This window comes from Colias eurytheme, chromosome 25 (assembly GCF_061535395.1).
Source record: "Colias eurytheme isolate Ceu_HAF_F1 chromosome 25, ilColEury1 Martin Lab GWU primary, whole genome shotgun sequence".
Classification (NCBI taxonomy): domain Eukaryota; kingdom Metazoa; phylum Arthropoda; class Insecta; order Lepidoptera; family Pieridae; genus Colias; species Colias eurytheme.
In genome coordinates this window covers 2,658,442-2,685,410 of record NC_143004.1, presented here as the reverse complement: position 1 = coordinate 2,685,410, position 26,969 = coordinate 2,658,442, and the positions used below count along the sequence as shown (strand labels likewise).

Below are 26,969 nucleotides of genomic sequence, written 5' to 3'. Positions count from 1 at the left end.
GGTTATAATTAATGACCTTTAAAATTACATAAAAGCGTTCAAAAACCATAAATTATGTAACGCCTTGCATTAATATACCAAAAACTATCCACATACAAACATTGGGCTTACACTGTCCATCTTACGATATTAAAAAAGCCAAGTATAGTTAGTATTTGTCAACCCATGACCGCTGGCCGGCTCATTTGTACAATATCGGCGGCACTAAGCGCCCGCATCCGCGGTATAAACTTATATTTATAAATTATAGTGATTTTAAGTGAAAATGTTGAAATATACAGTGAAAAAATACTGCTCAGAGGGCAGTAAGGTGAATCAAATTATGGTGGCTGTTCTGAGTAAGTAACTTGCGTGTTGGATAACGCTTAGAAGTGATAAGCCGGTTTCATAAATTTTCAGTGCATTTTTGAAGTTTGGCCTGTGGTGATTTTGAAAACGTATGAAAAACTTAAATTAATAAAAGTGCTATTTCGGTGAATTCTTAATGGAAAATAATTTTAAATAGAAAAAAAATGTGTACTAATTAAAAATAATATAATAATTTCTATAAATATGTTTTGTCCATTATGACCTTTTTAGAATTTATTAGTAATGTCTCTAAAGCAGGTATTATACACAGATAAATTACAATAACGAGCGCCATTAGTGTTATTTATATGCATTTAAAAATATTAAATAAAAATGTAGATGGTCTTATTTTATTCTGAATGAATTATGAAACAATACCAATATTTTTTAATTTAACCCTTCTATGATGCGTGATTGCTAGCGTACCTAATCATTTACATACACAACTTAATTGCAACCTAAAAAAAAACTTTTACATAAGTACAAAAATATTGAAATTGTTGATCAAGACGCGACATGAAAATCTTTATTGCCCACTAGCGGTCCGCCCCGGCTTCGCCCGTGGTACATATTTCGCAATAAAAGGTACCCTATGTTCTTTCTCAGGATCGAAAGATTATCTGTGCCAAATTTCATCAAAATCGGTCCAGTAGTTTATGCTTGAAAACCATACATACATACATACAAACCTTTCCTCTTTATAATATTAGTATAGATTGCTATTATGTGATTATTAATACGTAGATTTAGTTATGTTATCTGTGCGAATACATTTTTTTAACTTTCCTAAAATTATTTTAATGCAAGTATTTATCTACACTACCCTACTAGCCTACCTGTTGACTGAATTCAGCAAGAGTCATTATCAATATTCTGTAAATTAAAAAAAAAAAAATAACAATTTCCAATTAAAGCGGTTCAAAGTTAATTACTTAATGTTTCACGTAAAAATTTAACTTTCGTAAATATTTTTTATAGGTAAGAGTTTATTAAATAATTTTAAAACAAAACATAGAGCAACAGAGCTTTTTTTGATTAATTATTTCAAAATTTTCTCATAATTTTGGAAGACGTTTTTATAACAGATTTTGCGACAAAGTTCTACAAATGTGAAATATTATTTGACTTCCTCAACAAATCTCCCAATAACAGTTAGAAATTAAAATTCATTTTATTCTTATCTATGCGATAAACTGTTTAAATAAAGTATATTTTAAGCAGATCACGTGTTTTCAAACATTTACTTTGCCATGCCCAGCGGACAATGGATATCGTATTTTATTTTGAAACTACAAAGAATATTTCATATCTAGTTGTTTTATATTTTTTTCATATAGAATATATTTGTAACTTGTCTTGCTTTTTTCTATCAATGGTGGTGGTGGTACATGGATCAGCTATTAAGTAGTTATACAAAATTAAGGAACCTACAAATTACATTTCTTATACATTTCTTCGATTAAATATGGGATAAAATATTGATCTGTATACACGTTTCACCTTCTTATGGAAAATGTTTGAGATTGATAAATCTATAGATAAATATATATTTCATAGCTACGACAAACGTAGCGAGAGTATTTTATTGCTTTTTAACAAGCTTTATTGATTACTTAAAGAAATTTAACAAGGTATTAGTGAATTTAATGTTCGATTGTTTTCATAAGTTATTCAAGACTCCTATACCTATATGGTAAACTTTTGTTGAGCAACAGTTGATCAATAATGTTGCTTAAAACAGTAAAAACTTGGTTTAAAAGTTGTCGCTCCTCGCTGACTTTTCAACATGCGTATAGCTGCCGGCACGTAGGTAGGTAATTTGTTACTTGATAACTTTTTCGTAGTTTATTTAGTGGTAGCCCACTTGTGTGTAGCTTGCACGTATAAAAATGTACTAAAACACCTGTAATAATTCTTTGTACTAAAACTTTCCCCACTACTTCAAAAATATGTCAAGTTACGTACCTACCAACAATTATATCAACTATGCAACACAGTGCTGCCAACATGTTGACACTTATTTTTGCAACATGTTGATTCCACTTTGTTGCAAAAAAATGTTTACCATGAATACTTTTATAAATGAGAAGTGAAGCTTATGATAACTCATAAGATGACACAGCATAATGACCGAGAGAAAAAGCTTGATAGTTCTTTTTTGCACTGTGAGGACATTATCATCGCTAGCCAGAGGTTTATTAAGAATTGTGAAGCTCGGATTTATTTGAGTAAAGAAATGATGATGATAAACATTGCTATATAATAAACTAGCTATCCACCCGTGGCATCGCTCGCCTGGATGAAAAATTTTGTACTTCGTGGATTTTCGAACAACAAAGTTACCTTTTAAAAAAGAGCGTGTGTGCCGGGCACACGTATCAGAAGTGAATCTTCTTTGGCAAGATTCAAAGATACCAAAATCGTCGCCTTACTCCATGACGTGATGGTATTGCCATGACGCGACCTTGAAATTTTACTCTTATCGCGCCTAAAGAAGTTTCACTTCAGAAACTTCTATTTCATTTTTAAGACTAATCAAATGACACATAACTATGCGCAAATTCAATTTTATCCGTGGAAGTATGGAATAGATACACCTCCAAGGCTCCAAGTGCTTTGAAGTATGTTTTGTAAAATTTAAAAGTGACTTTCTCATCAAGCTCTTTAAAGTAAGAACGTCTATAACAACGTCTATAATTATTTTTTATTTTTAGAGCGCTTTCCGCGTAAAGTGTACGCATGAATTACAATACCATGAATACACGGAGAATCTTGAAGTTTTTATCTCAATTATTATGTCATATACTGGCGCCTGACAATCATTATAACATTCTTAAGCTTTTCCTTCTAATACGTACTTTAACAGGATAAAAAAACTAGACGTATCTAGTTGCACGTGTTGCTATTATTATTTTTATAACTGTAAGAATAAAATGACGAAAAATTTGAATTTGAAAATGTCTATTATCGCCACTGTACATAGGTAGAGTAAACCGTAGAGTAGAGCGGTAGAGTCCGTAGAGTACTAACTATCCTACTTACTAATGTAGACACCATTGGTAGAGCAGAGTACTGAAATTTGGTAGAGTAGAGTGGCTAGCACCGTGGCAGTATGACAGTTACTCTACTAAAACTGGTAGAGTACTATGCTAGTTCACTCTACCGTTAATTTTTCAGATGAATCAGTAAAGACATGATCACGACATAGCTAAGGAAATAAATTAAATTAGACAATTGAATACTTATTAACAATATAATAATAGTTTAAAAATCTAAAAGGTTTGGTACAAATAGATTAGTATGCAGATTGTAGGTAAGTTTAAAGGTAAAATTATATATATCATATACATTTCTGTAACAAATTTAGAAATTTGTGGTTCTTAATGTTGGTATTTGAACATCTATTTTCCGTGTAATAAAAAAAAATAGAAGATGAGTAATATTGTACCTATCTATTTGCTAAAACTACAACTGACACTTATTAGATCTCTGAGACAATTTTATTTCGTAACAAATTCTTTTGAAGGATGATTATCTTATAAATAAATGGAATTTTATTGCTTCTTTTCCCTTCTAAATACCTATTTACGAACACAAATTGTCCTACTTTTTCTTTTTATTACAATCTTTAAGAGACGAAGCGATTTTCTAGAGATCAAAGAAAGGTATTTTCCTATGAAACTACTAATTTAAATTATATTTCTTTTTTATGTTTTATGTATATTATATTTATATTATATTTAGGTATATTATTTATGTATATTTATGTATATAGTATTTATATTGTATATTATATTTCTTTTTCACAGATTCTTACAATTTACAAATAATTAAAATTTAAGAAAAAGGTGGATCGATTTAAGAAACCGGACAAAAGTCAAGATGGTGTCCAAATATTTATTCAATCGGCGTCTTTTAAATTCTATATTGATTTGTTAGATTAGACAATAATTAGGTACCGTTGATTCGTATTTTAAGACGAAATTCAAAAATCTATCTAATCTTTAACGAATCTATCTTTATTTAATAAATACTTTATTGCTTATGGTAAAACGTCTTAGTTAGGTACCTATGTTCTTATTAAGTTATTATGAAGATGGAGCTATTAAAATCTGTCCCGTCGTTTCGGAGGTTATAGAGTATAGACAATACATATAGACACAAAAACTGTACTGCATGTAGATACTAGATAATATAGATTTCGGCGAAGATTAGGCTATATTTTTACCCACCTACCTATATCCATGCGGACACATCTGTAAGCAGTCTTTTATTATAAAATAAGGATATTTAAAAATAAAAGATTACGTTTTTCAAACAAATGCCCAACATTCCCATAAGCAAAAAAACAAATATTTGATTCGAGGAAGGTTCAACAAGTAGAATTTAAGTTATTTAATAACCAAATATTTATAACTTACATAACAGCTTTAATTAACGCGGTCTTCGCGTGTCAACACGTGATTAAGTGTAAATAATTTAATTAAAACACTTTATTGTGCACTTTAACAAACTATTTAAAAATACGAATAAAAAAACATATCAGAAGAAGACAACAAGACATGGTAAAATTATAAAACACACTAAGAATACATGGAATTAATTATAATTATTATAAGCAATAAAGTTGTGTAAATGTAAGGATAAACATTTTCTTAAAATTTCAAGAATATATGTATAAACCATATTCGATAATATATTATAAACTAGCGGTCCGCCCCGGCTTCGCCCGTGGTACATGTTTACGTTTTCTCTACATAAGAACCATCCTCGTACTTCAAGGAATATAATAAAAAAAGAATTATCGAAATCGGTTCAGCCGTTCTCGAGTTATGCGCTTACCAACACATTTTGCGATTCATTTTTATATATAAGAAGATTATAATACATAACGTTTCTTGAATTTTCTATCTCCGTGGAGTTTTCCGATTTCTTCATTCATAAGAATCTTCTGACAATATCAAAATATTAATATCAATCAAGATCAAAAGGTATCAATCACAGTATCAATATATGATCAATATCATTAAAAGCGAATTATCGAAATCTGTCCAATTATTCACGCGTGATGCCGTAACCATGGTAACGACCATTTTGATATAAATAGACTAAATAGATATAACGATTGAAGGAAAACCATTATTGTATATTTCTTTTTCTCCAAAAGGAAATGGAGGATAATGAGCGGAAAATATTTTATCTCCAGTATAAAGCTTCCGTTGAAGACCAATAATTATTAATTATAATATTAGAAAGGTAATAATGATAGCACCATTATTAGCTTTAATATAGAGAATTTGTTTTTATAGTGTACTAGCGGTCCGCCCCGGCTTCGCCCGTGGTACATATTTACGTTTTCTCTACATAAGAACCATCCTCGTACTTCAAGGAATATAATAAAAAAATAATTATCGAAATCGGTTCAGCCGTTCTCGAGTTATGCGCTTACCAACACATTTTGCGATTCATTTTTATGTATAAGATTTTAGTAGTTTATTAAAACTACTATTAAGTGAGAATTTGTTTAGTTGGATGAATGTTTCTTAGGTACACTGAACGAAGGAAAGTACATATTTTTAACGAATACTTAGTACACTGTAATAATCTTCGGTCTAAGTCATTAATGACAGAGTTGCTATTAGGTAGATAGTAAATTACTAAACTGTTACGAATATTACACCAAATCAATTTTTGTATGAAAATAAAATCTAACAAATTATCAAAAGTCGTAGAACAAATGTTGTTACTTATGAATAATATGATGTTAGCTTTCTTGTCCTGCGAGGTTGCTGGTGTTTTACAAGTAACTCTGTATATAGATATCGACGACGCAATTCATAAATTATAATATTTATAGATAATATAGTATAGGTAACTAGATCTTTTCTCTTACATTTATATCTAGATAGGAAACAGGTGGTGGCTACAGGATTCAAAAACGAATAAATTATGATTAGGTACTTACTTAGTTAAAATACGAAATGAATAATATATAGAAATTTTATAAACATATTTCAAGTTAGTTCTTAAGTACCTACCTAACTCAAAATGTCTTGATACGTTGCTACTTTGTTTTATTATTATGATAACATGAATTGTTTGAGATTGTTTGTTATTTAAAATGCAATATATTTTTAGGTTAATAAAATGTAGAGTTGTACAATGTCAAAAAGACATAACTAATAACTTTATGTGTCTTGTTCCATGAATGTCCTGTAGTCATTAGTAGTTGTTTTCTTATCTCAAAATCTCAACAACGCATAAATAAGCAATAAACTATACCTAACAATGTATTTAACTTCACTTGTATAACATTGCAGTGGCAGTAGGTACTTCCTGAAGATTTTACTCATTTCAAAATTACCTAAGTACTCAAAATAACTGGATTGATTTGAGTGACACTGTTGAAAGCTTAGGCATTAACTTAAAGCTCTAAGGTTGAAAGTAATCTATCCTGTTATAATTTCCTGGAATTATTAACACCAGTAATTCCAACTAAAGTCCACATAATTATATAGCTATGTACCTACGTACCTATAGTTAATTAAAAAGAATACGTCAAAATACACACCATCTAACGTAAATTTATGCATTTATGCATATACTACGTTAAATCTTAATATTAACATAGATCATAATAAAAAATCGATTTCAAATATTTATAAAATAGCGAACGAATTCCTTTTTCATTGCAACTTCTAAAATGACATATAAATAGTCAAGAAAATGTAAATTTTTATTGAAATGACGCGTCATAGCAATAAACAAAGAGAGAAATGTGAACCGGTCCAGAATCACGTCTAGAATTCAAGGACGCGAAAATTCATTCACCTTTTGACGATTCTGGCCCATACCATGACATTTCGTCTATTTAATATTCCGTATTCAGACTTGTTTTAAGTTCATTCCTCTAGAAGCCGCGAAAATTCGAATAATTATTACTTAGGTAATAGATACTAGAAATAAATTACGTGAAGTTCGCAGTTAAAAGTTAACTTTTTAAGTTAACTAACTAACTAACTAACAATAAGTTAACTATCAAGAGGCTCTCTCTTGGACTTATGTCCATGATAATTGTCTAGACTTAGAATTGTGTCAAAAAGTCTAATGAATTGAGTTCAACGTGCTAAAAATGGCATTTTACTAATTAATTTCTGTCTTTTAAATATACTATGGTTTGAATGGTGTAGTATAAAATCTTACTATCCTACTAATATTATAAATGCGAAAGTTAGTGAGTTAAATTTAACACACATATAGAGGGTAAATTGGATTAACACATAGGATAGGTTTTATCCCGGAAATCCACGGGAACGGGAAGTATGCGGGAGAAGCCGCGGGCGGAAAGCTAGTATTTTAATATGTATACCTAAGTTTATTTATGACCTATTATTTTATAAATATTTCAATGAATTAAAGATGGAATTCGAAGTCTATAAGACCTTGATTGATGCTTCTCAGAAAATACTTTATTATTATTATTTATGAATATTGTATTATAATTAATTAGAGTTACCTACTTTATAAATTATAATTATACCGACCGTCTTTATCATTTTCCATTTTGGAAATAATGGTACGGGAGCAGACTGCAGAATGGGATATTTTTTCCTTGGTCCGGGAGCCAGAAGCAGATTTTATGACCAAGTTCCTCTCAAGCGGTAATTAGTAAAATGCATCAAAGTATAGTATTATAAAGCCTCGTGAACATCAGCTGGCGCTCGGTTGGGGGGGTGAGCGGTTGTAGCCTCCCACGCACGTAGGAAAAAAAAATACATTCATTCATTTCCTCTCAGCTAAAAATTTGTCAAATTGTAGCTATAAGCTAACCCAATATCTCAACGAAAAAAATAATCAGCTGGTTACAGCATGGTGTATTATACGTCAGCTGGTGTCTCGAACATGAAAAAAAATATATTATTTTCAGTGATTTCCTCTCAAACAAAAATTTACCTGATGATAGCTTATATGTAACTGTGGATAAATATATAAGTCAGCTGGCTGTATCTTGGTGGCAAAACCGTCAGCTGATACTTTGAAACTTATTACATAGGAGTTAGACAGAAGCATCTATTGCCAATTTATATGTGTCACGGCTAAAGGTAGGTGAGAACATAAACTTAAGATTAGCCGGCTAAACTTAGGTTTATTTTCGACGAGGTGTTAATGTTAGTTTGTTCTATCTTTAGCCGGCTAAACTTAAGTGTAACCGCAGGCCCGTGGCTAAAAATGTCGGGGTGGGTAGATTTGGTTAGCGCCGGGCCGGTGGAGGGCTTGAGGGGCCCGCACAGTGCCAGAAAACACTCGCCCTGTTCCTTACATGTATTATAGTAACCAAATCTACCCACCCCGACTCAGGGCAGAAAGCTGGTGGCTAGGTTAGGTTAGGTTAGAACTCTTAAGACCCGCACGAGCCGAGCGAGCGCAGCGAGCGTGCTGCGGCAGCAGCCGGCGAAGTGCCAGAAAACACTCGCCCTGTTCCTTACATGTATTATAGTAACCAAATCTACCCACCCCGACATTTTTAGCCACGGGCCTGCGGTTACACTTAAGTTTAGCCGGCTAAAGATAGAACAAACTAACATTAACACCTCGTCGAAAATAAACCTAAGTTTAGCCGGCTAATCTTAAGTTTATGTTCTCACCTACCTTTAGCCGTAACATATGCATCAGCTGACTAGATTTTCCTCAACTTATTGCTAGCTGATTCTTTTATTTATCGCATCAATATATTAACACTCTCACTCACAAATTTTCATCTGAGAGGAAATGACGATATCTTTAATTATTCGACATTACGCTTCAATATAAGAGTTGAGTTGAAATAAACATTCAGTATCAATATTTTTGAAACGAATAAGTATGTAATCAAATAATTTTATATATTTAAATAATTTAATAATCAATTAGCAATAAATGAACTAGTTACTCGATAAAAAAAACAATATAATAAACTCTGCTCTTTTACGCATATCCAATTGGTTCACTGCTAATAATTTATTATTAAATGCAAAAAAAAAACAAATTGTGTAGAATTTATCCTTCCAAATGTAAAAAAGGTGAAAAGGGATATTATTTTAAACGGGGAGGTATTATACCCTGTGGATTTTACTGTTTTTCTTGTGATTGGTTTGACACTAGATGAGAAGCTACAATGGGGGGCCATGTTGCCACCACCGCTGCTAAGCTCAGCTCAGCTGCATATGCAGTTCGAAGAATAAGGCATCTCACCGATGAAGACACGGCTAGATTGGTTTATTTTAGCTACTTTCATAGCATTATGTCCTATAGAATTCTGCTATGGGGCAGGGCTGCAGATATAGAAACTATATTTATATTACAGAAAAGAGCCATACGCTCTATATATAATTTACGTGCTAGGGACTCACTAAGAGATCTCTTTAAGAATACTGGTATCCTCACTGTACCATCACAGTATATATTTAATAATATTTTATATGTACACAAAAACGCAGACTTACACACAAGAGTAGGAGATAGACACCGTTATGGCACAAGGAACAGAAATAAAATTGAAATGCCATTTTACCGGTTAGCTAAAGTTAAAAATTCATTTATGGGCCAAGGTATACTTTTTTACAGCAGAATTCCTCATAGTATTAAAGAGTTTAGTAGTGCTAAATTTAAAAATTATGTAAAAAACGAATAAATCTCATTATAATTTTTTATCAAGTTTATATAATAAATATTATTTATCGAGTAACTAGTTCATTTATTGCTAATTGATTATTAAATTATTTAAATATATAAAATTATTTGATTACATACTTATTCGTTTCAAAAATATTGATACTGAATGTTTATTTCAACTCAACTCTTATATTGAAGCGTAATGTCGAATAATTAAAGATATCGTCATTTCCTCTCAGATGAAAATTTGTGAGTGAGAGTGTTAATATATTGATGCGATAAATAAAAGAATCAGCTAGCAATAAGTTGAGGAAAATCTAGTCAGCTGATGCATATAAATTGGCAATAGATGCTTCTGTCTAACTCCTATGTAATAAGTTTCAAAGTATCAGCTGACGGTTTTTCCACCAAGATACAGCCAGCTGACTTATATATTTATCCACAGTTACATATAAGCTATCATCAGGTAAATTTTTGTTTGAGAGGAAATCACTGAAAATAATATATTTTTTTTCATGTTCGAGACACCAGCTGACGTATAATACACCATGCTGTAACCAGCTGATTATTTTTTTTCGTTGAGATATTGGGTTAGCTACAATTTGACAAATTTTTAGCTGAGAGGAAATGAATGAATGTATTTTTTTTTCCTACGTGCGTGGGAGGCTACAACCGCTGACCCCCCCAACCGAGCGCCAGCTGACGTTCACGAGGCTTTATAATACTATACTCTGATGCTTCTGACGAATTATCTCTTGAGAGGAAATAATGAACCCAATTTGCACCTGGCTCCCTAACCACTAGTATTTTACACTGTGGCTAACTATAGCCTATAAACCAACATAGAAAAAAAAGACGCATTAAATTCTATTTTTAAAGCTTATTTTATAAAAAGCGCAATTTAAGAAAAATTATCATTGTCTGTCATAATGAGATAAGTTATTAGTTATCTGTGTTTGACACATCAAGGCAATGGACATGGTCGTTTACTGCGCCTAAATACCTGATTGGGGATGATAATAATTAGATTATTTAGTAAATATAATGTAGCAATATATAAAATTAAGCGTACATATCTGAGTTATGTAGCTAATTTTTAAAACTGGGAGATTGATAGTATTTTTTTCCCTAATAAATTGTAACGAAATTCAGTGATGAATTAAAGATAGAGACGTTTTTTGATTTCACTTAGCCACCTGTTAAAAGGAACAAAAAATTAAAATGATTAATAATTTAATTTTTTTTTACTAATTAGACTACATTCTTTGTGTAGACTGTAGAGTCTCTATAATTTATGTATTGAGATCATTGAGATATTTTATTTTTTTAACTAAGTATGTACATACATATTTACTTTGTTAATATATTTCGTTCGGGGCATCTGTCTCTAAACTCAATACCTCATAAAATTACGCTTTAAATTGAAAGCCTGTTTCAACATCAAATTACAATACAAATTTCCTTTTTTTCTACCAAGAAATGTGTCTTAAATTAATTTAACATATTTTACAAGGAATGTTTAAATACTGCCTCGTCGTGACCATTTTAGTCGAAAGCTTCTTTTAGTGCCTAAATCAAGTTTTTTCTAGATTAGACTGACTGTTTTCTACTATTTACACGAGAAAGATCTCAAGAGGTATTCCCAGTATTGTAATAACCTTTTCTCTTTCTTCAAAGTCACAACCTCAAACACCAATTTCAGTAAAAGCTCACTCCTGTCACATGCCAACAACAGCTCTGTGTCACTGTCCAACCATTAATTCTGTAGATAATATTAGATACTTGGGCATAACTCTGGATAAACTTTTAAATTATAAAACTCATATTGGTCTCCTAACAACTAGGGTCAGAAAACTTATTTATATTTTTAAAAATTTGAGACACGTCACGAACACTGCCGTTCTACGCACCGTCTACTATGCCTTGTGCGAATCTATTGTCACATACTGTATTGTATGTTGGGGAGGTGCCGCAAAAACCATACTGAAGCCCCTCGAGGTGGCTCAAAGAGCAGTTATGAAAGTCTCCACGTTTAAACCTATGCAGTATTGTACAACCGACCTGTACAAAGATTGGAAGGTTCTCACCGTTAGACAACATTTTATTTTACAGACTATTATTTTACAACACCGATTAACACCTCTAGTTACAATCTCGTTTCGACGAAAGAACAAAATCTGCACTGTTCCTCGGCCATATAGCAGGTTCACCAAGAGGTTCTTTTACTTCCTCGGACCCTATTTGTATAACAAAATTAATGATAGTCTTAGCATCTATGCCTTACCGTATTCTAAATGTAAATTAACCGTACGCGTCTTTCTATTAGGAAAAACTTATGACGAGACAGAACAACTTCTTGAGATACTGGCTTAAAGTGTAAACGTGACTCTTGCTTAAATACAATATAATATTTCAGACACACACACACACACACACACACACACACACACACACACTCACACACACACACACTTACACGCACAAATATATATACTTTCATACGATACAGTTTCATACGACACACCAGCATTCTCACTATACATTTTTTTTTTTCTCTACTCTCTATTCTAACCAATTTTAATTATAATTAAGTATTTGCTAAGAGGCTTTTTGTGAATTTATTTTAGAGGCAAGCTGTTTCTCCTAAACACAGGTTGCCCAGTAACCTAGCTAGGGAAACATTGGCTTGTATAAATTGTTTTGGTAGCCTTTTATTTATATAATTATATAATTTTACATGAATATTAATTGTATATTGTAATAAATTGTAATTGTAATTGTATGTATGTATGTTTAATAATAAATAAAAAAAAAAAAATTGTTTTTAATTTGTCAACACGTATTGAAATGAAAAAAACCACGACAAATTTTTGCGAAAGTATGCATTGAGGTCACACACGCTTTCCCTAATAGAAATTTTAACTTATAGATTGTAAACAAAAACGTAAGAAAAATAGATGAATTAATTAATTGAGGTCAGAGTCAAATACCTAATTTGTTATCGTACCAAACATAAACATTGATTCCGTTATACGATTACAAGGTACAACACGATTGATTAATTTGTTTTGCGATTCATTATGATTTAGGAACTTTGACCGCCTTTAATTATGAAAATACGACATATGCGCAGTATTTTTAAAGCTCATGTGTTTCAAGTACCAAGTTGGTAGAGTTTAATTGCTTTTGAACAATCCTTGTCCTAGTCCTAGTCCTAGTACTATTATTAACGCGAAAGTTATTGAGGATGGATGAATGAATGGATGGATGGATGTTAGGACTGTTATTCGTTCATGTAAAAACTACTGAACCGATTAACATGTATTTGGTATGTAGGTAGCTGAAGACCCGGAATAAGACATAGGCATACTTTAAAAAAAATATAGGTATAACTACCTAATAAATTCAGATTTAACCTTTTTTTACCAAGCGTTGCAAAATTTGATGGGGCTCAGTGGCGTGCATTGGAAGAGGCCTTCGTCCAGCAGTGGACGAACAAAGGCTGGTGATGATGATGATGATGATGATTATTGTTCCTTTACTTTTAAACTATCAATCTAAAACTCTACCCATAAAAATATATACCTATGAATTTCGAAAGAGTAAGTATTGAAATTAACAACACTTGTGATTGAGTAAATAAAAATGAATGCTATTATCAAACCTGTACTTTTTCTAACAATAACTTCACGATACTTATGAAACTATCCAAATCACAAATTTCCGAAATATCTCCACATATGCAAATCTAACGCAGTATATTAAATTTTGACAAAGAAATGTAACATTGTTGTGGTATCAATTAATTGAAATGCATTGTAATGTGATCTTTATATTATGAACAATTGTTCGTAAGTTCTCGAATCAATTCTTCTCTGAAACGAGGGAGCGTGTAAACGTTAACATGGGTTACTTTGTGACTACATTTCAATTTAAGTGTTTAATGGTGCCTATTTTGTGGGGATATTTTATTGTTGTTGTTATTAAATTTGTCGTGTTTTATTCTCTCTTTAAGGGTTTTAAAACTAGCACCATAAATATGTATGTTCATGTCGCAGTAATATGGACATAGACACGTACATTGGGGACTATGATTTTATTAATTAAGAATCTGAAGAGTCAATTCTTTTAGGATCCGTTTACTTACTTGTTATAGTCATTTTCTAACAGAAAATGATCAATTTCTAAAGAGAAGATAAGTATATCTTCTCTTTAGAAATTGCTTTTTGATTCGGTATGTCTACTGTCTACGTTTTAATTATACAAATCACTGAAGAGGTAAAAATATCTTTCATAGTTCAAGAGTGCACTTCAAGGACCCAGGGTTCATTGGCAATGAACATTGTCCTTTATTCAGTTCAATTGTATTAATTGCTTGCGATTGTTATGCAATGAATTGTGACGTCATGAGTGTCGGATGTCCTATGATGCGTGTATGATTACATAGTAATACTTAGGGGTTTCTATGCAGTTTTCAGTGATAGATAATTCTAGAAGATTTATAGATATAGAGTAGGTTGTATGTATTGAGGTGTATGTTTTTAGAAATAAGTTTAAGAACTTTATTGTAATATTCGTACATTTATATTGGTACTTATAGATTTGCTATAAATTAGTTACCTACAAATGCCAAACGTTAATTCATTATTTTTTAAATAAATTAAAAGAAACAAGAAAAATATAAATAAATCGCACATTTAACATGTTATTAATTAATTTGAATGATGTAAATATAAAACAAGATAATAATAAGAAACAAAAAATAAAATAAGACTAATTTGTTATCTACTGTTTTAACTTTTTAGCCAAAATAAAATTGAGATATTTTTTGCAGTGGTGTTACCAGTTTTCTCTTACGGAACAGCCATCGGCTGGATGTCCCCTATGGGCCCCCGGCTCATGTCAGAAGACGGCCCAGCAGACACGCCTGTGCACCCTGACGTGATCTCTTGGATGGCATCTGTACCCTACCTTGTGGGTACCCCGGCTGTGTTCCTCTTTGGGTACATAGTCGATAACTTTGGGAGAAAGAAAGCGTTGATGCTCACTTCTTTTTCTATGGCTGTGAGTATTTTGAGTGATGAACAGACAATTAAATTCCTCTTTATATTATTAGTTTCTAGATTTAAATCGAAATGTCGGTTTATATTGCGTACAAACACAACTTTAATAAAGAATGTAAAGCCAAGCAAATTTTATTGTTTGTATGCTAGTTAATTGCCTGTATGTTTGTTGCGGTTTATCAACAAAACGAATTTAAAAATAGTTTCCGTCTAGAACTTATTTTTAAGGATCTTTAGTTTGCAGTTGAAGTTAGAAATAAAAGACAATAGCTTATTTAAAACATATTTATTTTTATTAACAAATGTCGTTACTATTTACTAACAAATTATTTCATAATCTTTATAGATTTGCTGGGGCCTCAAACTGTATTCAACAGAAACCTGGGCCCTAATAGCCGCCAGGGCCGTAGTGGGTATGGGAGTCAGCGGGTCCTATGTCGTCACACCATTATACATCAAAGAAATAAGCGAAGACTCGATTAGAGGGACGTTGGGAAGTCTGGTAGTTCTGTCGCAGAATCTGGGAAACCTTGTTGTGTTTCTTCTGGGCGAATATCTTTGCTACCAGGCTACGCTGTGGATTCTTCTGGCTGTACCGCTCATTCATTTGCTTGTGTTCCCGATCATGCCAGAGACTCCGTCTTATATGTTGAAGTCTGGGAAAGAAGAGGTAAGGAATAGTTATTAAATGTAAAACGAAGCAAAAGCGATAGAATAAATAAAGCGAATGTTAAAAAAAACGTAATTAGGTAAATATTCATGAGTGAGATAAGTAGTTTGTTCTTTTAAGCGGTATTATTCAAATATTATTGAGTCTCGTTAAAGAAGAATATTTTAATTTTTTTTTATTAATTATATCATAGGTTTATATAATATTGATTTATTATAATTTGCGTAAAATCCAAAATCCAGTAAAAGCTATATTAAGCTCGAGTACAAGCTATAATCCGGTTAGTTTTATTTTTAGAATGCGATAACAGCTTGAAAGTGAGAGTCCAACAAGATATGGGCATCACAGTTGAAAAAAAAAATCAATCGAGTTTATAAGATGTACTCAACGTTAGTCGATAGGCCATTAATTTAGTTACTACCTTATTTTTACGATGAAATGTTCACTAAATTATTATGTATTTGGTACTTAGCAGGTTAAACCCGTGCCTAAGCAAACAACCGAACTATCTTGTATTTACATACTCATTTATAAGGGGTTGCTTAACCTTGTTTCGTATCGAGGACAATCGTTCTAGCTTTTTCTTCTGTATAAGCACTTAATACTGTATACCAAAAACCTAAAATGTAAAGTCTAGATATCAAAGTTTTAAGTACCAAGTAGCTAACGACAGAGCTTTAAGTTAAAATAAGTGTTTTTATTCATTTTAAATTAACATATACCTATCAGTGTAATCATGCCATTACCACACACGACGTTCCACGTCTCTAAAACCACAGATAAATTTTGATAACCATGAACATGTCTTAACTTTAATTGATATTCACTTAACATACCACAAGAACTTTCAGTTAAGCGTAATATAATATTTCATAGACCATAGATTAAACGGTTTCGTATATTATTTTAATGCCTCTATGTTCCTGCCTCTAGGAGGCGCGTGATGTGTTGGCGTGGCTTCGGTGTAAACAAGTAACGGATGCATCCATTGAAAGTGAATTGCAGTTGTTGTTGATGGAATTGGAGCAAAGCAAGTCTGGAAACTTCTTCACATCCTTTAAAACTATATGTAAGTATTCTAAATATTTTTTGTACAACTTTTCAAAACATACAGTATTCGATATAACAATTTATGTTCAACGTGAAAATGATCTGAGTATTACATCGTATAATTTATTAATTATATTATTCTGATTAGCAGTATAGGTAGTGCTTCCACTTTTACTTGGTACAAAATTACTAAATTGTGTCACATCTATGAAATAATATGAATATTCACAACCTATACAGATACAAGTAACATAAAGTAAACTATTGCTAACGGGACGTCAAAGTGGATGCTAACAATTCGTTTCCATAGCGTCGAGTAACGAATGGTCGAGTGTTTGAGCTGTAACGACCGACAGGGCGGGATTTGAGGCCATCAGCTGGGCCCTGTATTGGGGGCAAAGTAATGGCAATGTTTTATTTTGTTTTTATGTATTTTGGTTTATCTAGAGAAAATTTTCACCTCTATTTGTACCTATTTGATTATAAAAATATAATTTAAATTGTACGATTTATTTAAAGAGCATTGTGATTTTTTGACCATCTCATTAATTATTCATGTCTTAAAATAAGGCTTGTCCAACAAGCGTAAGTACGGTTAACTATTAGATCGATATTCTAATATAATGGCAATAAATAAATGAATAGGTACTCTGTGTATTAGAGGTAGATTTTCTCAACATCACGTCTATATTATTCCCCTATATCTATCTGACCACAACACTGCTCAATTGCTGAAATTTCAAGTTAATTATAATCACAGGCAACAGCACAAATCTAGATTGACCATCTATAAAAGAGACTTTAGCACAGAATACATTAGCAAATTTAAAAATTACCTTAATAGTTTAACATTTTATGATATTTATAAAGAAAATGATCTAAATACAGCCTTTCAAAGTTTTCATGACCTTTTTTGTCTTTTATATAAATTGTGTTTTCCTCTTATAAAAATTAATTTGGGTAAGATTAATAATACAAAATGGATTAGTGAAGGATTAAAGATCAGCTGTAGAAATAAGAGAAATCTAAGATATTGCTATTATAATAATAAATCAAATATAAATTATAAATCTAAATACTTAACTTATTCTAAAATTTTACGCAAGTGCATATATAAAGCTCAAAAGCTTTCTAATATTGCTTATATTTCTAACAGCCAAAACAAATGCAAATCATCATGGAAACTTATAAAGAATGAACTAAATTCCCATAATAAGTCATCTGATATAGATAAAATAGATATAGGATCCGAAACATTATCTGACCCAGCCAAAATATCGACACAATTTAATAGTTTTTTTGTTAATATTGGTAAGCCCACACCAAATTCTTGTTATGGTTCCAAAATAAAAAACACACACAAAAATCCATCGTCAATGTTTCTTAGACCCATGAATGAAAATGAAGTTATGAAACAAATATTAGCCTTAAATAATACAAACTCTGTAGGTTACGATGAGGTTTGTACGAAAATTATAAAAAAATGCGCTGTAGAAATAGTTCATATATTAACGCATTTGATAAACATGTCTTTTTTAAGTGGATGTTATCCAAATGCCCTCAAAATCTCCATAGTTCGACCCTTATTTAAGAAGGGAGATAAACGTGTGATGGAAAATTACAGACCAATCACACTTATATCAATATTCGCAAAAATTTTTGAGAAATGCATGAGTCTTCGCCTTAATGAATTTTTAAATAAACATAATATAATTAAAAATGATCAATACGCATTTCAGAAAAATAAATCTACGAACAATGCATTATATTCTCTGACTCATTGTATTATTAAAAATATTGACTTAAAATTTATGACAACTGCTATATTTTTTGACATGTCCAAAGCTTTTGACAGAGTGTGTCACAGCATATTATTAGAAAAGCTGGAAATATATGGTATACGTGGTATTGTGTTAGAGTGGTTTCGTACTTACCTAGAAAATAGAAAACAATGTGTTGTAATCACAAAAACAAATAAAAATAAAGAACAACAGTCGTACCAATCTAATCTCATTTGCAACGAATATGGAGTACCGCAAGGTTCTGTACTAGGGCCAATTCTATTTCTTGTTTATATAAATGACTTAATCGATGTTTCGGACAACAAGATAATCTTATTTGCTGACGATATATCCATAATCTTTAAAACAGACATTAAAAATTTTGACCATATAAATTACCAACGTGACATAAATTATAATATTGACTATTTAATTAATTGGCTGACCTTGAACAATCTCAATTTTAACCTAAATAAAACAAATTTTATTCAATTCTTAAATAAACCTAGATCTGACTTAAAACTAGAACATAACAATATAATAATAAATAAAACTCATGAAACACAATTCTTAGGCATAACAATAGACATGAATTTAAATTGGACATCTCATATTGAAAAAGTATGTAATAAAATAAATAAGTATATATATGTACTCAGACGTCTTCGTAAAATAACTGACATAAAGACAGCAATATCGGCATACCACGCATACGTAGTATCAATTTTAAGATATGGACTTATAGTATGGGGAAATGGAGTAAATATAAAGAAAGCTTTTGTATCACAAAAAAAATGCATCCGAGCTATATGTGGTGTAGGGCCTTTCGAATCATGCAAACCCCTTTTTATAAAACTTAAATTATTAACTTTGCCGTGCCTTTACATATTTGAAATTTGCAAATTTGTTAAAAATAATCAAAGATTGTTTACGACGGCTCAAGAAATGTACGGGAATTTACGTCATCCCGATAGATTGATACTTGACCATAAACCTAGAACATCTTTGTACTCAAAAAACTGTCATGCTATGTGTGTTAAAATATATAATAATATTCCAGACGATTTAAAGAAATTTGACGCAAAACAGTTTAAGACAAAACTTTATATGTGGCTATTAAGCAAAAATTTTTATAATGTAAGGGACCTTTTGGATTGTAAACATAAATATTGACATGTATGTTATTCTTTGTTGTTCGTGTGTGTAATCGTTCGTTTGTGTGTAATAAATAAGTATATTTTGAACTTAATTATAATAAGTATGTAATGTTTATGTAATAATTTTTTTTTCTGATTATGCGGAGCTGTGAAATTATGTTTGCATGCCAGTATAACTGGCGAATGTGCTGTACTTTTCCATAAATAATAACTTGTGAACCACATTTGAGCAAATAAAGATTTATTTATTTATTTATTTATTTATTTATTTACTCTGTATCACCATTTATTTTATCAATACATGTTCAATTTCATCAACTGTATTTTATATCCATAGTTACATACTTTTGTTGAATTGAATTGATAGTTGAATACATACATAGAAAGCGATGATCAGCTATTAATCAAAAGGATAACTTAACGATTATTTTCTATCCAAATTGAATACAATGTCATAGATAATATATCTTCAAATCCGTCCCTGGCCACACACGTCACAATGTTTGAGCACCTGAGTGAAGTGATTGTAGCGTCGAGCCGGTTTGTAGCCACCACTAGCCAACGTATACATAACTGTTCTGTGGGATTATCGGTTTACCGTAAACCGTGTTTCTTCGGTTATGAGATGTTACATAGTAACGACTGGTTTAATTTTCTGATAGTCTTGGTAGGACTAGTTGATGATAAGAGACGACTATTAAGTAATACGTATTTAATGTTTAAAAAGCTTTTAACTGTTATCTGAAATCAATATTATAATTACTTTAAAATTATGATTAATTCATTCATTCAATTATGTGATCACACGCTTGCTTTTGTTAAAAAAAGTTCAAACAAAACAGGTAATGCGCGCAGAAGTAGAGTTCTTGTAGAGTAGCCTCTTAAGTAGTTACGCATTAGATAAGAGCTGATATGAATTGATATTTGATATAGGTACTTAGTTTTAAATATAGATTTTAAATATACTTAATACTCAAACAATCTTCTTATAGATAGACAATTTTTTATCAATGTCTAGGAAAATGTACCTATTTCTTAAAATAAAACCAGTTCACGGCTTACTTAAATCGGAAGAAATTCCTCATGAATACAAGACAAGATTCTAATGTGGATTATTTTATGTGGATTATGTAATAAAAATTATCAAAATTCAAATAAGTTGTTATGCATTTGTAGCTAAGAGCTTTTATTATCACTACATTATCACATAGGAATGTAATAAATTTGTCTCTTTTTTGTTTTATAAAAGTTTTTCATTCATAAATTAATTATTGAATGTGGACTTAGTATAAATAGATACCTACAACCTTTCCTGCAACCTGTTCTGTGCCTGCAACGTTGGTATATGATTTGTATGTTGATATTATTTAATCTGTACTGTGTTGTATTTGAAGTGAAACTTCTTTATCGGGGTTGGAAAAAAATTTAGTGTAACATTTTTTCGTTACGTGTGACATTTTTCCGTTACGCGTCATCTTTTTCTTATCCCTACCACGCGTGATTCGACGTATTTCTGTAAAGTTGCTTAGATACCTATAGTAAATTATTTTTTGAAAAATAAGGTCATAAAGAAGTTTCACTTCTTACGTGTGTACACTAGCACACGCACACATTTTTTTTTCTAGGTACCTAGAGTAAAAAAAAAGACAACTATCAAACTTATTAGCTAATGAAGTTAAAAATAAACAACAACGATATTTATGTCTCTTGTTAGCACATCGTCTTATTCACAGAAGTAATGGATTCAAACAATAACTCTAGTACTACAAAATATAAATAAATAAAGAACATTTTCAGTATCAGACAAGTGCATATTCCGAGCGTTCCGAATCACACTAATCATCACGCTCGCCCGGGAGCTATGTGGCTGTCTGGCAGTACTGCACTTTGCGTCCATGATCTTCAAGGAGTCGAGCGGTGGATGGGTGCTGACTCCTAACCAGCAAGCTGCGGTGTTGGGCGCTGTGCAAATGATCGGGTCCTGTACTGCGTCGAGCTTAGTGGAGAGGACTGGACGGAAGGTATGTTTCTTGTGATTTGGTGAAGCGAAAGCGAAATTTATTACCTTTAAGCGAAATTTATTACCATATTATTATGTTGATGAAGATCTGTTATGTGTTAGTGATTCTATAACTTTTTAGTGAAGTTTTGAGAAATTATAGCTGTTGTAGTAATTCAATTATTAGGGATGTTTTCAGTATTGTTTTGCATAATTGAGTAGTTGGACTTTAGATACGTGTGTACAAAACATATTTAGTTACATTAGTTTACGTATCATACTTAGGTACAATAATTATTAAGAAAGCTATATTCATCACCTCACATCACTCATAAAACGGGCAGCTAATTTTCTATAGCTACTCTGTAGGTAGGTACTTTATGCCCCAATTTATTTATTTTCGCGACCTCATTACTCACAAGCTATACTTTATGCCCCGATTTACATCTTTTATTTATTTATTTGCTTTTCCAGCCCCTACTAGGAACAACCTGCCTAGTATCAGGGCTGGCACTAACAGTGCTAGGCGGGTGGTTCTTCGCGCACACGACGCTGGTCGCGTGGCTGCCGGTGAGCGCGCTGTGTCTGTGCATCTACTGCGATGCGGCCGGCCTGCAGCCCGTGCCGTTCGTTGTTATGACCGAGATGTTCTCGTTCCAAGTAAGTATTATCGAACTACGTGTCATTTTACAAGACGCTACTAAAAATATCTCTCATCCATCATCCCATCTCTCCCTTTCAATTGCAGCAGAATTAAATAGATGCTTTAGTCATTAGTGCATCCCAATCCCAAAAAAGGTGATCGCTCTGATCCGTCCAATTATAGACCTATTTAACTAACAACTTAAGTTTGAAAAACTTTGGCGTAAAAAATGTAAGGGATCTGTGTAGCTAACCATTTAATAAATTGGCCTAGTTTATGAACATTCTAAAACAATAGCATACTTTGTAGTTTGTACCTATGTATTTTATAATGTGAATACCTACTTAGCTAGGTATAGCAGTGTGTAAAAGTACGCATTTAATAACGAAATTATAAGCAGATAATTTCTGTTTAAAATGACGTGCTTATTTTATTATCTTCATCATCCATTATTTAATAATAATACGCAATCTTTTTCCAGCACCGTGGTACCGTGACATCAATCGTGATAGCGTTCACAAGCGGTCTAGTCTCCGTACAGCTAAGGGTGTTCCATCCCCTGGCCACCACAGTGGGCCTGTACCTCATATTCTGGATCTTCGCAGCAGTTTGCCTCGTCAGCACGGTGTATATCTTCTGGTGTGTCCCGGAAACCAAGATGAAGACAATAGAAGAGATCTACGAGGAACTACGAGGCAAGGAGAAAGATGAAGAAGCTGCTGTCACTAGGATGTAATGCAATCAATTATAATTAATGTTGATCATTTTGCCCATACTATGATCATGGCGTTATAGGTATAGTACGATTCAACGGAACTCATTGAACTCGGAATTCATTCGGAACATCGAACGATAATGTGCAGAAAACAATTTTAGATATTATCGGAACGTTTAGGGTCGGATACCTGCGCGCTCGTGCATTCGCTAACTTGCGAACCGCAATTAAGTTTGAATTGAACTGTGCTAGCCATTTGCAGGGCTTTTTAGCTATATTAGCAATTGCCCCGGGAAAAATAGCATTTACTCCCGAATAGTGCAGTTAGTGAAACAATTTTCATAATCGGATCAGTATTTCCGAAGAATAGACCCTCTAGAAACATACAAAGTTTAAAACTTTTACTCTATATAGTATGAATTAGTAATATAGATAAAGTCCTAGGCATTAGATTTCAGTGAGAATGTTTTTTATTGTCCTACTTACATGAATAATAGATGAAAATATTACATAAAAAAGTGTAGGAATAAAAAAAACATCATAAGCCTAAATTTTCTAAACCATTGAACCTCATAGTTTTTCTCTATATACCTCTCTATACTATTTATTAATTATTATATCATTTTTTTGGCATTCAATAAAAAATATAGACAGAATTAATTATTGTACTTGTATGATTAACAACAAAATGCAAACTGTGCCATAGGTTAGTATTTAAAGACAAAATTAGGATAGAATAACATCATAAGCCAGTCAAATAATTGTAAAATTTAGTATCTCGAGCATTAAATGCATATATTAATTTTGTGTTATTTTTATATCAGAGACTGTATTTCTTCATTAAGAATATTTTTTATCTAAATTAAACTTAATTTGTGACAAACAATATTTTATTTTTTATTATTAATTTTATTTTTGTAGTTATTAATTAATTTAGTGTAGTAATAATTGTCATAAGACGAAACCATTGTATACTTATTTATGTTAGACATCGAGTTTAGATAATTGTAAATTAGATTTAAGCAATTGTTTGAAATATATTTATTTATTAATATCATTTGTGTTTCTTTTCTCACACGGAGATATATTAATTTTTTTGACTGGCAATGAAATTAATTCACTCTTTGGTAAATAAATTCTATCCTACTAATAATATAAATGCGAAAGTTTGTGAGGATGGAAGGAGGATATACATACATGGTTTTAGACTATAACCATTGTATTCAAAGGTGTTGCTTTCGTTATAAATAAGGCCGGCTACTCACGTAACTGCCGCAGGGGTAATATTGGAACAATCTCGGTTGGTCAGAGCAATTCCAGTTGTTCTGTAAATTTCCCCTGCTTTATAGGCTATACACATCACAAATAAGGGTCCAATTTCAAAATTGCCCCTGCTGCAGGTAGGTGAGAAGCCGGTTTAAGAAGAGGAACGGGTGAAAAAAGGGATGAATAAAAATCAAACTCACAAGCAATGGAATGTTTATAATTGCAGTGACACAGTCCTTACAATACAATAATAGGTTACAAGTCTCATTGAGGGGCGCCATCTTGGTTTGTCTATGGTATACAGTCTATGGTACCTCGTATTAGTTTAGTTTATGGTATCTAGTTGCGATCACAACCTTCTCAAAACGTTCTCCGACTAGGAATACGTATTTACTACGCGAAAAATGAAATGAGAACGCTTTTAAGTGATGTAGTATGAAAGAAACTTAAAATTTAATTACGTTTACAAAAGCTTTTGCAAAAATTTCAATAAATTTCTTCGTAACAGAATGTAATTTCATTTTCCGACTAGAATAATGCAATACGTAACTACCATTCTCTGATGATAACAGCGAATCTATAATCTATGTTACGACCAAACGTCAAACCCAAACCAAGATGGCTCCCCAAGCTTTATACACGATTACATGTCATAATAATATACAAATACACGTGACGACGTATACAAAAATGTTACCATAGAGAAATTATTTTTTTTGTGCCGCAACCTATCAATAGTAGTAATCCCTTACCTACTCTATACTAAACAGTATGAAATCTATCACGGTATAAAAAGAGCAATTTCAAAATACGTTCTTTTTTCCTACTATATTTCTGCAAATGGTACATTTTTATGAAGAGAATCGACGTATAAAAAACTGTATGTAGTTTTTTTTATAACAATATCGTGTCACAGATAATACAAACTAGATAATGTGTGAGCAAAAAATGGCGCTAAAATAATGCGCAGTTTTTGCTCTACATTTTTGATACAAATTGAAGAATCTGTGTTAAGTGTGTTTTGTCTTTTTTCCATGTTATGCATACCAGTGGGACTGAAAAAATGCATTCATAGCAATTAAAAAATATACAAAAAGTTATCGAAGTTATTTCTACATTAGGAATGATTGTTCCAAAGTTGTCAAAAAAGACGATAATCAAGCTATGGAAAAGACAATTGACGATTGAAAATCGTCATCCATCTTAACTCGATGAAATAAATATAAAATCAGACCCTCTGGTATGGACATTTTCTCCCCTTATTCCATAATTAAGTAAGTATATCCAAGTTTTTCATCCAAGTCCGTATAAGTAAAATTAAGTAACATTTAACTTAGCCTAATTATATCTATACACTTTGGATTGAAACGATAATTCCATAACCATAGAGAATGGAATAGTTTCTAGAAAGAGATAACATTGAACATTATAATATTAAACCATAGACTATCCATTCCATTCTATATATTTATGGTTAATAAGAAAAAGAATCACACATCACGGCAAGAAGTTTTTATATTGCACATAAAATGATATGACATGACTTAAAAGCTAAAAATTAAAAACAATAAAACATAGACAAAAACATAAGTACATTGTTTCACTTGAGTGTACCAGAGATAATAAACTTATATCTATAAGTATAGGGAGCCTAAGTACATAATAAAATGAACATGAAACCGCATAACTTGATTGATTTGATTTGATTTCAATTTGATTTCATTTATTTTGTAAAATATACGAAATGCTTATAATGGTATTTTGAAAAAGAAACATTTTTGCAATTTCCGTTTTAACCCATTGACCACCGAGCGGCCCGATCGGGCCGAGACACAATAGATTTTCTATTGTGTCTGTGATCCGAGGACTGACGGATTAAATTGATTTTAATAAAGATTTTTAGATCCAGCTTTACCTACATGTAAACAGTTATAAATATTACAACTATTTTGGATGCAAAAAAATAATATATCAATAAAAAAAAAAAAACATAAAATAACCGTGGCTTCAAATTTTGTTAGTTTTTGGACATTTTTAGAATCGGTGGAATAATTTTGGTGTTAAAATCAGTCTTTAGGCGAAAATTAAATATCAAATAACCTTATTTTTATATTAATTACCGATTAGTGTATTATAGTAGAGCCATTTTAATAGGCAACATTTGACAGTTCAACAAAATTCAACAACGTAACCTAGTAACGACAACATAGAATAACATGATATTCGTTTTGTTAGAACTGCACATTTGCTTAACTTTTTTCAATTACGACCACATATTTATAATAATAATGACCGATACAAGTAATTTTAAGATTTCATTTTACTGATAAACCATTCTAAACATAATAAACAATTTCTGAATTGAAGAACTGACGTCGCTACAATTTTGTGTCAATAAACCTTTTTTCTTTTTAAATACCAGAGACGTTACTCTAAAAATCGAAATCTGACATCTAGAATCGAATGCATTGATTACTTGTGAATAAAAATCATCATAAATTAATAAATTCGATTGACAAATGTTTCAAATCCGTATCGATTAATTCACTTTAATCGATGTTTTTAAGCAGGTTACCTCTCTTCGAAGATAAAATTGATAGACGTCAAATGTTGCCTATTAAATTGG

General features: G+C 31.5%; 1 protein-coding gene across 1 annotated transcript; it reads left to right on the top strand.

Moving 5' to 3' along the window:
• Positions 1-178: 178 nt before the first annotated feature.
• LOC149897493 (facilitated trehalose transporter Tret1-2 homolog) lies at positions 179-23,167 on the top strand. The gene is made up of 7 exons (XM_090116316.1): positions 179-338; positions 14,834-15,063; positions 15,409-15,732; positions 16,666-16,801; positions 21,518-21,741; positions 22,194-22,379; positions 22,844-23,167. The coding sequence occupies exons 1-7, from the start codon at positions 266-268 to the stop codon at positions 23,096-23,098; spliced, it is 1,428 nt and encodes a 475-aa protein (XP_089972442.1). The 5' UTR covers positions 179-265; the 3' UTR covers positions 23,099-23,167.
• The last annotated feature ends 3,802 nt before the right edge of the window (positions 23,168-26,969 follow it).